This window comes from Sorex araneus, chromosome 4 (assembly GCF_027595985.1).
Source record: "Sorex araneus isolate mSorAra2 chromosome 4, mSorAra2.pri, whole genome shotgun sequence".
Lineage (NCBI taxonomy): Eukaryota > Metazoa > Chordata > Mammalia > Eulipotyphla > Soricidae > Sorex > Sorex araneus.
Window position 1 is genome coordinate 73,032,831 of NC_073305.1, and position 13,513 is coordinate 73,046,343.

Genomic DNA, 13,513 nt, shown 5'->3' on the forward strand with positions numbered 1-13,513 from the left:
TATTCTAGTATCTTTTAAAAAAATCATTGAAGGATAAATATTATCAAACTAAAATTTATTCAATTTGTATATGCTACTTTTTTATTCCAGTTCATAAAAGATGTCATTATTACATTGCATTTTTACAGGACTTTGTCATAGCATGGATCAAATAAATATTTCTTTCAGTATCTCACTCTTCTTTTTAATTTTAATTCTTAGAAGGAAGAAAATATTTTAGTTTTTACACCCAGTGGTGCTTAGGCTTATTCCTGATTCTGCACTTAAGGACTGCTCCTGGTAAGGATTAGGGAACCACATGGGTTCTAGAGAATCAAACCTGGGTAGGCTGTGTGGAAGGCAAATGCCTTACCCACTGAACTAACTCCCCAACCCCTAAAAATCCTAAATTTAAGAGCTCAATTGTTGCATATGGAAAGTAGCTCCCACACTGGTCAGCACAGAACCACAAGGTCACTGGACGGCACAGGAAAAACTGATGACAGACCAACATTCCCAAAGCTGCTACCTGCCACCTCCCAGGGCTCTGGTGGGCTTCGGAGGGGTAAAGAGGAAAGATCTGAATTTTTCTCTGTACTTTTGGTGGGGGGGTGGGGCACACTTGGTGATGCTCATTGGGTTACTCCTGGCTCTGTACTCAAGGAATTACTCCTGGTAATGCTTGGGGGACCATATGGGATGTTTGGTCACATGCAAACAAACAATAGTACCTGTGGTACTATTGCTCTGGCCCCAGGGCTTGTGTTTTAAGGAGAATAGGTGACTTTGAAATACCTTTTTCTTATCAGGGAAGAGAAGCCAAGACCAAAATTCTATTTCAGAACTCTGGTGATAGCTAGAGAGCATGTTTTCCCCAAGATCTATTTCTCCGGTATTTCATTCTGGTGAAAGTGTCTAAAATTCTATGACCCAATATGGAATACTTACCCTTGAGTGTAGAGCTTCTCAGCAATCTTCATGGTTTCTTTGGCATTTATTCTCAGCTTTCGAGAAGCCAGCTTCTCAAGTTCCTGGAAAATGAGCCAATAAGCATGTCAGAGTGCAGAATGCATGGGCAAAACACAACCACACAATGCATCTTCACAGCCACTGTGGAGCCTGAGTTACCTGGGTCTGCCAGGAAATTAGCTCCCAGCCCACTGGTATTTAGAATAACATGCAGAAGCAAGGCTCACCTGGGAAAGTAAGCAGATTCACTACTCCAAGTTCCAGGGTTTAGGGTAGAAAACAGCCCAGAAAACTGCATTATTCTCATGAGCAGTCAGTATACTCATTCTAACACAGGCAACCTGGAAACTGTATTTTGGGAACACCATCCGTGTCCCAGTAAATTCCCCTGAATGTTTAATGCTTGATATGTTAGTTGCTAAGAGGCCTCCTGGGAGACTGATGGCTGTCCATCCCTTTGCTGACACTCCCCACAGTGCTGCTGACATCAAAGTAACTGAATGATGGGGAGCAAACAGAATACTAATCTACTACTGAAGTCAATCCATAGTTCCTTCTCATTGCCCCTTCACTCACATACACATATGAACAGAGACACACCCACACGTACAGTATCTGATATAGTGTTCCTCCATATTTTCATCAAATGTTCATCAAGTGTATGGTAACTCCAGTAGCATTTATACCCTGAATTGTCCTGCAAAGTGGTGACTATGAGTGGGCACTCCTACTCAGATTTGTTTCCCATGGGGTCAAAATAATTGAAGAAGCCTCATCCTATGATAAGCTGATAAAGCAGGTATTAAAATGATGTTGACATGGGCTAGAGAGATAGTACAAGGATTAAGGCATTTGCTTTTTCACGCAACCAGCCCATTTGATCCGCAGCACTGTATGGTCCCCTGGGCAACAACTGGAGCAATCTCCATGCACCAAAGTGGGAGTAGCCATTAGTTTATTGAAAAATATACCTAAAAAAATGGGAAGACATCAAGACTGCATTGGTTATGCTGGTTAGCAAGAGGACAGATGATTTATCTTCCCCTTCCTCCCAAATCCCAAAATTGGATTTGTGGGGGGGAGGGGGTAAGGCAGGGGCCTGAGCGATGTTTAGTGAGTAGGGTGCCTGCCTTGCATATGGCCAACACGGGTTCGATGCTGGCACTCCAAATGGCCCGCCAAGCACACCAGGAGTGACCTGAGTAAGGCTTGGGGTGGCCCAAACACAAAACTGAAATCCACCAAAAAAGCAGGCAAGGGATACGGCTCAGTGGTCAAGTGTGAGGTTTAGGGATCAGTCCCTAGCACTGAAAATCAGCAACAAAGCATGAACAGGAGGCGAAGGCTTGTATTGGGGAGTTTTTGCTTTTCCCAAGCTCTTTCCTGGGTGGGGCCTGGGATGCTGAGACCTCTGGCCACCACAGTCTGCAACAATGGGCAGTCAGAGTTGCTGAGGACTGTTGCCATCTGCTATCTGGAAGGAACCTACCACAGTGTCCAAAGCTTGAGGCCTCCACTTGCTCTTGGGCTTGGATCTCACGTCCACCACAGTTGCCCTGGGATCCTACAAGTCAGGAAGAGCAGAGGTCACATTAACCTGTCGGTGCATCCTTGTGGGCTTCTCGGGGACGGCCCTGGTTCTTCACTGGCAGCAGAGGTTCTGTCCAGCCAGGACATAGGCCTCAGGACTGGCAGCCTCCTTCCTACCCCTCACACTGAGCCTTAGTGGGACAATTTTACATGTCTAAGGTGACTCCTTCAGATCCTGTAAATCAATACAACCACCTGGATATTTCCTAAGTAGTTTCCCACCTACGTGTGTATGGCACTAGCCTTTTTTTTTTTTTAAGCTCAGAATAATAGAGTTAGAAACAGGTATTAAACAAGCTGAGAGGGGCTGGAGCAATAGCATAGAGGGTGGGACATTTGCCTTGCACGTGGCTGACCCTGGTTCAATTCCCAGCATCCCATATGGTCTCCCGAGCACCACCAGGAATAATTCCTGATTAGAGAGCCAGGAGTAACCCCTGAGCATCACCCGGCGTGACCCAAAAAAGCAAAAAAACCCCAAACAAACAAACAAACAAACAAACAAAAACCCAAGCTGAGAACTCAAATCCAAAAAAACCCCAAAAACCTTTTGGGTCAGAAAAACAACAGAATGAGATGGGCACACACTCTGCATGCAGATAGTCTGGCTACATTAACCCCTGGCACTGCACCACAGTCCCCTCAGGTACCACTAAGAGAAACTCCTAAGCACAAGAGCCAGTGTAGCCCCCAAAACTCAAATAAACAGGGGCTAGATAGAGCTAGTGCAGGGGTTAAAGCACTTGCCTCACATGCAGCTGACCTGGGGGTTGATGATTCCCAGGACTGCATATGATTTTCTGAGCCTCCACCAGGAGTGATCCCTGAATATGCCAGGTGTGGCCCCAGAACCCCCAACAAAACACAAAACAAGACAAACAGCAACTTTAGGCCAGAGAGCAATCACTGGGCTAGAAAACAGACTTTGCATGTGGGGGAACAGAGTCTGAACCCCTGCACTGCCTGGTGCCCCAGCCATCAATGCAGGAGTGACCCCAAGCATCATCACATTTGACATAAAAACAAACCAACTTTTCACTTTGGAAAGATTGTGTGTGGGCCAAGAACTCAGCTTAAGTAGCTTGTTAATGAGGATATTTATATTCAAAATTCCAATGTCTTCTTCCAAACAGACTGGGAACCAGTTACTCTTTACAAGCAGTTCAAGAGTGTGTTTTTGTGATCTTGTGAATTTTCCTGTACCAGATACCAAGTAAAGCAGATGTGGCATGTTAGATATGCTAAGGGGTTGTTTGATCTTCACAGGCAAAGGGTGGTGCTGCAGACAGATGGGGGTGACCCTGGGAGGCAGTGCAGTCTGCAGAAGTAGGAAGTGTCAAATTTGCTGATCCAGGGTCCATTCTGCCCCTTAGAGTGCAGTATGTCTGGGCACAAGTTCCTTTACTCTCTCAAGCTTCCTCCTAGACAAACTGCAGCTCTATCGGGGAATTACTACTCTCACCAGCACTGTTAGAACTAAATAAAATAACACAAAATAGAGTGCATAGCACAAAGTCTGTGATCAGTATTCCCCCTTAGCTAATCAATCATAAACTCGCCATTGGGCTACAGCCAAACAGCATACAGCCAAACAAACAAACAAAAACCCAAGCTGAGAACTCAAATCCAAAAAAACCCCAAAAACCTTTTGGGTCAGAAAAACAACAGAATGAGATGGGCACACACTCTGCATGCAGATAGTCTGGCTACATTAACCCCTGGCACTGCAGCACAGTCCCCTCAGGTACCACTAAGAGAAACTCCTAAGCACAAGAGCCAGTGTAGCCCCCAAACTGGACTCACCAAACACAGAACTTAGGGTTTACTTATACAATGTGTGTAGCCCCCAGTAAAGTCATGTGCTGACTGACAGGAAGTGGCATCACAGGATGGACAACTGGAAGGTAGAAACTCAGACAGTGACTGGACTATGGCCTGAGTCAGTCACAGTGCTCTGCATGGCCTGTTCCATTTACATAGGTTTGTAATGGAATGTGCTACCACTTGTAATGGAATATGTCCCCAGCTCCACTGTGGCCCCTCCTGTCTAGTCACACTGGTGTCCACCATGGAAAGGCCTTTTATGTCCACCAGAGCCTTAATCCGCACTCCTGCCTCCTAGGCTATTCACTATTCTTTCACCTTCATTTTATTTTCAGTCATTTACTGCTGACTGAAGTCCATTTATGTTTAGTTTGTTACTTCTATCTCTCTAAATTTCCTCACCTGACTAAACGAAGAGAGAACTAAACCAGACACTGTCTGAACTGCCTGCTCAAGAGTCTGTGATATAAACTGTTAGGGCTGATGGTACACTGCTGTCAACTCTATTTCTTTTTATTTGTTGGTGACAACACACCGCAGTGCTTAGGCCTTACTTCTGGCTCTGCACTCAGGGATCACTCCTGGCAGAACTCTGGGTACCATATAGGATGCTGGGAACTGAACTTCAGTCGGTTGCCTGTAAGCGAGCATCTCTCCAGTTCCTTGACTCGATTTCTAATTTTACCTAAATTAACCTATTTGTTTCTGATTTTATCTACAACTTCCACAAATCCTTTCCCTCCACATTTTTAGTGCTATTTTTATGAGGTTCTTGCTTTACCAATTCCCCCAAAGTGAGGCTCACCCATGCAATCTTATTGCTGCAGTTCAGAGAAGAAATGGGAGAGGCTCACCTCTTCCAACAGAGAAACGCTCAAAAATAATGCTGAACTTTTTAACTTGCATCATTAAAGGTTCCAAATAGGGGCTGGAGCGATAGCACAGCGGGTAGGGCGTTTGCCTTGCACGTGGCCGACCCAGGTTCTAATCCCAGCATCCCATATGGTCCCCTGAGCACCGCCAGGGGTAATTCCTGAGTGAAGAGCCAGGAGTAACCCCTGTGCATCGCCAGGTGTGACCCAAAAACCAAAAAAAAAGAAAAGAAAAGAAAAGAAAAGAAAAAAAGTTCGAAATGTATGGACAAAGATGCAACTCAAGCAGATGAGCACATGGCATTCATGGGAGAACCTGGGTTTGATACGCAGCACCATATGGCTCCCAAGTACCACTGGATGTGACTCTGACAAAGCACTCAGCATCATTGCGTGTGTGGCCCCCACAACAAGTTCCAAAGTATTTCTTACCTCCATACACAGCTGATAGAGGACAAGACAAGCTGTATGGTTAAAGAGGCGATGTCTTTTCCAGTTGAATTCTATAGTGCCATCTGTGTGGTCATGAGTTACTATATTGAGGAAAGATGAGAATCAGAGAACAGGATAAGAGAATTCTCTGATGAGAATCAGAGCACAGGATAAGACAAATAGAAAAAACACATTACAGTGAAATTTGAAAAAAGAAAACTAAACATAACAGAATTCAGAGAATCAAAATGAGATGGGCTCAGGCTGGAGAGAGAGCACAACAAGTAGGGTCATCGCCCTAAATGTAGCCAACCTGGGTTCGATCCCTAGCACACTATACAGCCTCCCAAGTACCACCAGGAGTAACCACTGAGCACTGCTGGTGACCCTAACTCACCCTAAATAAATAAACAACAAATAAAGTTTCTAAAAAACAAGATGGGCTGAAAGGTGGCAAGACTAACTTAAAGCACAAAAGAGCCCCACTGACTGATGCCACGCAGTGGTGCCCCTGGTTATTCCCGAGCCCTGGGTTCCATGCCATAACAGCCCTAGCAGCCCTACCTTTAATTCTGTGAAAGACTTCTGGCACAAAGGCCTGAATGGCTTTGAACCGCTCCACCACAAACCCAAGAGTTGGGAATTGGCAGCTGCCGTAACTAATCAACTGCTCTGCCAACACCTCGGGAAAAATCCTCTGCAGCCTCAAGGTCTGGAACCGAGTGAAGGCAGCACCTGCAAAGTGAGGTTGTGGGGAAAGAAAGAGGAAAAACTATGAATTGGAAGTCAAAGCTTAGGGCTACCTCACTTTTGGCTCCCCAACTCAACACCCCCCGTGTCACATAAGCTGTCAAGGGAGTCAGCCTGGGTCTCACCGATCCGCAGGTCCAGCTCCTGCCTCACTTCCACAGCATCACTCACTCGCTGATCAGGCTCAGTGAGGTTTTCACAGGCCGCCTGGACAGCTCGGAGAGTGATCTCAGAGAAACGAGCTCTCAACACATGCAGGCTGGGCTTCACTGTGGAACAGAGCTGTGCATCAGTAACATCACTTTGCCTTTCAGGACAGAAGGTTTGCCTGGCTCTGCTTTGGGATGATCAGGATAGAACCCAGGTCCTATGCAAGGCATCACTTTACCATTGAGCCAAATCCCGGATGCAGGGGCTTGTTCTTCATAATTCTAGCTTCTTACACTGTGGGGAATGATCACATAACTGAACACTGGGTGGCAAAAAAATCTGGCAAGAGTAAAGGGTTCTGTAGGGCTGTAGAGAGTTCAGCGAGTAGGGCTGCGCCTTGCACGTAGCTGATCTGGTAGATGCCTGGCATCCCATATGGTGACCTGAGTCCATCATGAATCATCCCTGAGCACAAGCGCCAAGAATAAGTCCTGTACACAGCAGGTTATGGCCCCCAAACAAAAACCGAGCAAAACACAGTAAAGTGTGCTGAAAGCAGAACAATCAAAATTTAATTCAAAATCAACAGCATGACAAATCTGAGTTGTTTCTGGCAGCACCTGCCTGTGCTACATTTCTTGGATGAAAGGGACAGTGAAAGAAGTCTAAACAGAGTTGTCTTTTTTTTTTTTTTTTGCTTTTGAAGGGTGCCAGGGTCTCTCACTCTACAGCTGAGCTACATTGAAGCCCTGATTTAAGTCACCCCAAAGAAAAAACAAACCAGCTCAGGAATCCACAAGGTGCCCAAATTTACCCCTGGGTTAAATTAAGACACTCATCTACAAGGGAAACTTAGCCATCATCACTAAATTGAATGTTTTCCTAAGTAACAATAGAGCGAATTTTATCCTGTTGATTAAAATTCTCTTGATGTACCTTCTAAGATTTTAGTCTCTCTCGTTCTCTCAGACTAGGATTTTCCAAAGAGGGTGACAGAGTCCCTGAAGGCACTGGGGATGGTGTGCTGGACCAGTGGGGAGGGTGAGCAGAGCAGCCTCAAGTGACAAACCAAATACATTTGGAAACCTCTGTCTTAGAACTCTAGGGAGAAACACAATGTTGTCTAGAGGTAAATTTCATATCCTGTCCCAGAAGTAACACAAGACAGTAACATACTGTCCCTGGAAGTCAATGTACTAAAACCTAGATTTCAGGAATTATTTTGGCTTTACACATGAAGACACATAGGGAGCAAGGAAACATTCCTATCAAATTCTTCCTATTTCTTCATTTTTGGGGGGTTTGGGGGCCACACCCAGCAGTGCTACATCTTATTCTTGGCTCTGAACTCAGAGATCATTCGCAGTGGGTTCAGAGGACCATTTGGAGTCCAGGGATCAAATTGGGTTGGCTACATGGGAGGTAAGCACCTTATCTGCTGTACTATCTCTCCAGTCCCCATTTCAACTTTCTGAAGGTTCAGACTAGGCTGTGCACACTTTCTCTAAGTTACCTGAAAACATTAGTCCTGTTCAAGCCATTAAAATTTACCCCAACCATTATTTACTAATGTTTAAGCACTTTGCAAAGAACATAGCAGATTAAAACAGACTAGTCTAGGAAGAATGGCTTAAGATGCCTTGCCTTATGGAGGAGTGCTGAATTCAACCTCTGGTGCCACCACATCATTGAGTGTACTTGGTTTTAGCAGCCCTATCTGCATCCTCCCCAGTGATACATGCAATTTCCAGTCGCATGAAAGCCAGGGGTTTGTCAGCAGCATAATTAACAGAGTGCAATCTCGCAATCACAAAACAAAGATGTATCACAAAACAAAGTAGTAGCCAAGGGGTGTGACCTGTAGAGAGCAAGTGAGCACCAATAGTCCCCAGCAAGCTCTACAACCAGAATGTGTGTGAGCACAGCTAAAGATGTGACCCCAACAAGCAATATAAGCAAGCACCATCGCCAAGCATGACAGCTAGTCATTGCAGCAATAAAAGGAAAAGGAAATAAACCCACGAATTCTAAACTGACTCTAATATTTTATGTATAGCATATACACTATTTTGTAGATATAAAATTTAAACAAAAGGAGGTATGAGTCCTTTTATTTAAGGTGCTGGCAACCTACTTGGGTCTGACACATTGGAAGCCATGGGACACAGGCCCTATGCCATTTGCTACCTCAGTCTTCATGCAGCTCTAGAAAGTGTATCAAACGGGTCCTTCAAATGAGGAAGTTGAGGCTCCCAAGGGTTTAGTGCTTTGCTCCAGGACTCAATGCTGATAAGACCCAGAAGAATTTAGGAGGGTGTACACATGGAGGAGATTATGCAGCCTCATCTTTCCCCCTCCCCTGCCCATATACACACAGAAACATCTACTTATGGGGCTCCAAAGGAAGATAACTCCCAAGTGGGGGCTGGAGTGATAGCACAGCGGGTAGGGCATTTGCCTTGCACGTGGCTGACCCGGGTTCATTTCCCAGCATCCCATATGGTCCCCCAAGCATCGCCAGGAGTGATTCCTGAGTGCATGAGCCAGGAGTAACCCCTGTGCTTCGCTGGGTATGACCCAGAAACCAAAAAAAAAAAAAAAAAAGAAAAAAGAAAACTCCAAGTGGCATCACTTACCAGCCTTGCACACATGGATAATCTCAAAACCAATATTTTCCCCTTCTCTGTCACAGTCAGTCCAGATGATCAAGGCCTGGCACTGCCGCGTCTCTCGTTCTAGAGTTTTCTAAAATTCCCAATGGGGAAAAAAATAGTGAGACCACAATCCATAGGGAAACTACTTGAGACCTCTACACTACAGACTATCTGACTAAACATCACTGCTGTTCTGAAAGTATCTTTCTCCTTCCTTCCTTCTTCCTTCCTTCCTTCCTTCCTTCCTTCCTTCCTTCCTTCCTTCCTTCCTTCCTTCCTTCCTTCCTTCCTTCCTTCCTTCCTTCCCCCTCCCTCCTCCCTCCCTCCCTCCGTCCCTCCCTCCCTTCTTTGTAGTTTTATTCAAAGAAATCTAGAGAAATGTGAGGGGAGAGAAAGAGAGAGAGATATACATGTTTAAGAGAGAAGATGGGCTTCTCCAGAGTGGAAAAAGCCTCTGGGAGTAGGCTTGACAATGAGGATGGCGAGGTCATTATTTCAATCTTCTAGCTAAGAACTAGACTCATTAATAACCCTTTAGAAGAATCAAGATTTCATAAAATCACCGATGTGATAAAATCTAAAACTCAGCTCTGACAAGCACTTAAAATTAGTGGTTGGTAAGTCCCAGTTATTTTACTGTTAAATGACCTTTACACTTTTAGTCTCTTTACATAAACTAGGGACAAGAGAAGAAACAGAATTAAAATTTAAAAACTCAGTGATTGCTGGCATACTAGTGAAGCTAAGACAAGAACCAAAGCCAAGCCCATGTTCTTGACTCTGCTTCTTATCAAAACACTTCACACAAAAGGGATACTGTTTCTCTAGCAGTCACCATCAGTGGCCAGTAAAAACTCAGGAATGTTGGTTCTTAGCTATTATTCCTCAGGACAATTGGAATTGCATGTCCTGCTTCCAAGTAAAAACAAATTCACCCTCAGAATAACAAAGAAGAGGTAGTGATAGTGTTTATATGAAAATAGAAATAGCCTAATAACTACATTACCCTATTATATACCTGCAGGAAAGGGTGGATTTATAGAAAAAAAAAATTCCTATCAGCACATGCTTAAGACAGGAAGTTCTGATCCTGGCCCTACAACTGTATTTGCTATGTGACCTGAGAAAAATGACATTGATTCATTGTTTCTCTTTTCTCCCTTCTCTTACCAAAACAAACAAACAAACTAAAAAAACCAAACCCCAAAACTCAGTCCTAGCATTTATTTAAATAACTATCACTCATGAAAAGGCTCACTTTAATCCTTTTCCAGTTGCTGTATTCATTTAAATAGTCCATTTATGGAAAAGATGAAAAGAATATTTATCTGTTGGTTTGGGGATCACACCAGCAGTACTCAAAATCCACTCTTATTTCTGTGCTCAGGGGTCACTCCTGGTGGTGCTTGGGGGGACTATCAGTGCAGGGATCAAAGTGGGATTGGTGCATGCAAGGCAAGCACCTTAAATCTGTACTATCTCTCTGATTCTGTCACTGTCACTGTCATCCCATTGCTCATCGATTTGTTCGAGCGGGTACCAGTAAGTCTCTCACTGAGAGACTTCGTGTCTCTCTGGTTCTAGGGGAAATAATTTGCTTGCCTCCTGGGCCATACCCATTGGTACTCAAGGGACCAGAAAGGGAAGAAAACAAAACTGGCACTCCAGCAGACGAAGTGTACACTCCAGCCCTGAGTCATCTCCCCAAACTCAGGAATGATTTTTTAAATCATGGAACTAAGGTTGTGGAAAGCCTTACCTCTAAATTCTAATGGACTAAAAATAAGAATTACTTAGTGCAATTATTTTGTGGTTATGTCTAGAGTCAGATATCTTCCCAAAAAGCCTACCTTGATGTCTACAAAATTCTCTGGACAATACTTTTCAATTTCTGCTTCAAAGAGAAAGAGAGGATTGCAGCTCTGCCTAGAGAAGAAACAAAACAAACAAAAAAAAGATGCCTCAGCATGTGATGTAAAGTCCTTCATTATTATTTTTTGGGGAGTGAGGGAGCCCACACCTGGTTGTGATTGGGGACTACTCCTAGCTCAGTGCACAGGAGTTGCTTCTGGCTTTGCTCAAGGAATCATGCAATACTAGGGACAAAGTGTCCTGAATGGGGAACATGTACTCTAACTCTCTGCCGGTGGCATTTTCCAGCTAATGCCACCCATTTTCTATATATATGTGGTTTTTTTATGGTTATATGTGGTGGGGCTCAGAGGTCACTCCTACTATGCTTAGGAGTCTCTCCTGGCACTCTGGGCTGAATCCAGCCTCCTGCAGACAATGCACAGGGGTTCATCCCCAAGTCTTCTATTTTAATGAGAAAGATTTTTGCAGTACACCATGGATGGGTTATAAACAGAAAAGGCTGGAATATTAAAAACAAGTCCCTGAAGAACAGGAAGGCAAATGTGAAGAAACAATAGAAAATAAATCAGTAAGAATTTCCCAGAGTTGAGGATTACAGGCACTGAAAATCAAGAAGCCCAAAGGGCCCCAGTGAAAATAGACCTAATTTGGACAACTCCATAACACATTATATTCAAAATGACAAAATCCAAAGATAGAGAATACTGAATGCAGCAAGATAAAAAAAGGAACTTAAAGGAAAACCTGTAAGATGTACAGCAGATCTATCAAATGAAACCCTGCTAGCCCAAAGAATATGGAAAGATATAGTACAAAAACTCAGTGAACTGAACACCTCACCAAGAACACTCTAACCAGCTAGATCATCATCAGATTTAAAGTAACTATACAGACCTTCATGGACAGGCAACAGCTCAGGGAATTCATAGCCTTGAAACCAGTTTTAGATTTTTTTTTTTCTCTTTGGGTTACACCCAGTGATACTCAGGGGTTTCTGCACTCAGGAATTACTCCTGGTGGTGCTTGGGGGACAATATGGGACGCTGGGGATCGAACCAGGGTTGGCTGTGTGCAAGGCAAATGCCCTATCTGCTGTACTATCGCTCCGGCCCCAAGAATTAAATAATTTTAACTTTCTTATTTACATAGATTAAAATCACAGAGCAATCATTACAGATTGACTTTTGTTGATTTACCTTCTGATAATTCCATTTGCCATTTCTTTAAATTTTGTTGGAGCAAGCAATATAAGTTTATTATATGCCTCCGCAAGGGGGTAGGCTGTGAGATGGCAGAGACCCTGGGGACACTGGTGGTGGGACTGATGTTGTAACATTGTATGCCTAACACAATTCTATTATAAACAGCTTTGCAAATCATGGTGTCTTAATAAATACCCCCCTAAAAAATAAACATAAAACCAATAATATGACTCCTATAAAATGCACTTTCTATTTCCTGTGACAATTCATAGGCAATAAGAAGAAATTCCTGGGCTGGAGCAATAGCACAGCGGCTAGGGTGTTTGCCTTGCACGCGGCCGACCCGGGTTCGATCCCCGGCATCCCATATGGTCCCCCAAGCACTGCCAGGAGTAATTCCTGAGTGCCAAGCCAGGAGTAACCCCTGAGCATCGCTGGGTGTGACCCAAAAAGCAAAAAAAAAGAATAAATTCCGGGTGGGCTCAGGAGTACTATAGGTGGGGCGCTTACTTTGCATGCAGCTGACCTGGATCAATCCCTGGAACCCCATTTGCTCCCCTGAGCCCGCCAGGTGATCCCTGTGAGCAGAGCCAGACATAAGCCCGAGCACTGCCAGACTGGCCCAAAAGCCAAAACTAAAAACAAATAAACAAGTGGCTGGAGCATAGCACAGTGGGTAGGGCGTTTGCCTTGAACGAGGCAGAGGCCGACCCAGGTTCGATTCCCAGCATCCCATATGGTCCCCCAGCACTGCCAGGAGTAATTCCTGAGTGAACGCGCCAGGAATAATCCCTGTGCATGGGATTATTGGGTGTGACCCCAAAAGCAAAACAAACAAAACCAAACAAACAAAAAAGAAATCCAAAACTCTTTCATGCATATCTGAAATAGGATAAATGCAGCCCAATGAGAGCATGAAAAATACCCAGAAAATTTGGGGGAAACACTCAAATGTATTCTCCTTGGTGACCCCCCACTATAAAAGTGACTATTCTTCTAAACATGGTAAATATTCGCGGTGAATTTTCCCAGGGCACTGCTATAGTTATTAATGCACCCACCCACCAGACAAGCTGGAATCCTGTGGAATCCTAAAGCCAATGTGATGGGGTCATTAGGTAATGAAGGTGATGTCCTAATTGATATTTGATTCTATAAAAGAGGATCCACTGAGCCCCCAGAACTGAGCCCCTGTAGGAAACAGTGGGAGGTCCAC

At 44.3% G+C, this 13,513-nt stretch overlaps 1 protein-coding gene across 2 annotated transcripts in view; it reads right to left on the minus strand.

The window, feature by feature from the left end:
• TOP3A (DNA topoisomerase III alpha) overlaps window positions 1–13,513 on the minus strand; it is a 32,112-nt gene that overhangs the window by 10,819 nt on the left and 7,780 nt on the right. For both annotated transcript variants that reach the window (XM_055134106.1, XM_055134105.1), the window contains exons 4-10: window positions 11,071–11,146; window positions 9,203–9,311; window positions 6,542–6,685; window positions 6,231–6,401; window positions 5,667–5,767; window positions 2,438–2,512; window positions 928–1,010 (exon numbers count right to left, since the gene is read on the minus strand). In XM_055134106.1, the coding sequence (XP_054990081.1) occupies window positions 928–1,010; window positions 2,438–2,512; window positions 5,667–5,767; window positions 6,231–6,401; window positions 6,542–6,685; window positions 9,203–9,311; window positions 11,071–11,146 (759 nt within the window). The remainder of the gene's footprint in view (window positions 1–927; window positions 1,011–2,437; window positions 2,513–5,666; window positions 5,768–6,230; window positions 6,402–6,541; window positions 6,686–9,202; window positions 9,312–11,070; window positions 11,147–13,513) is intronic.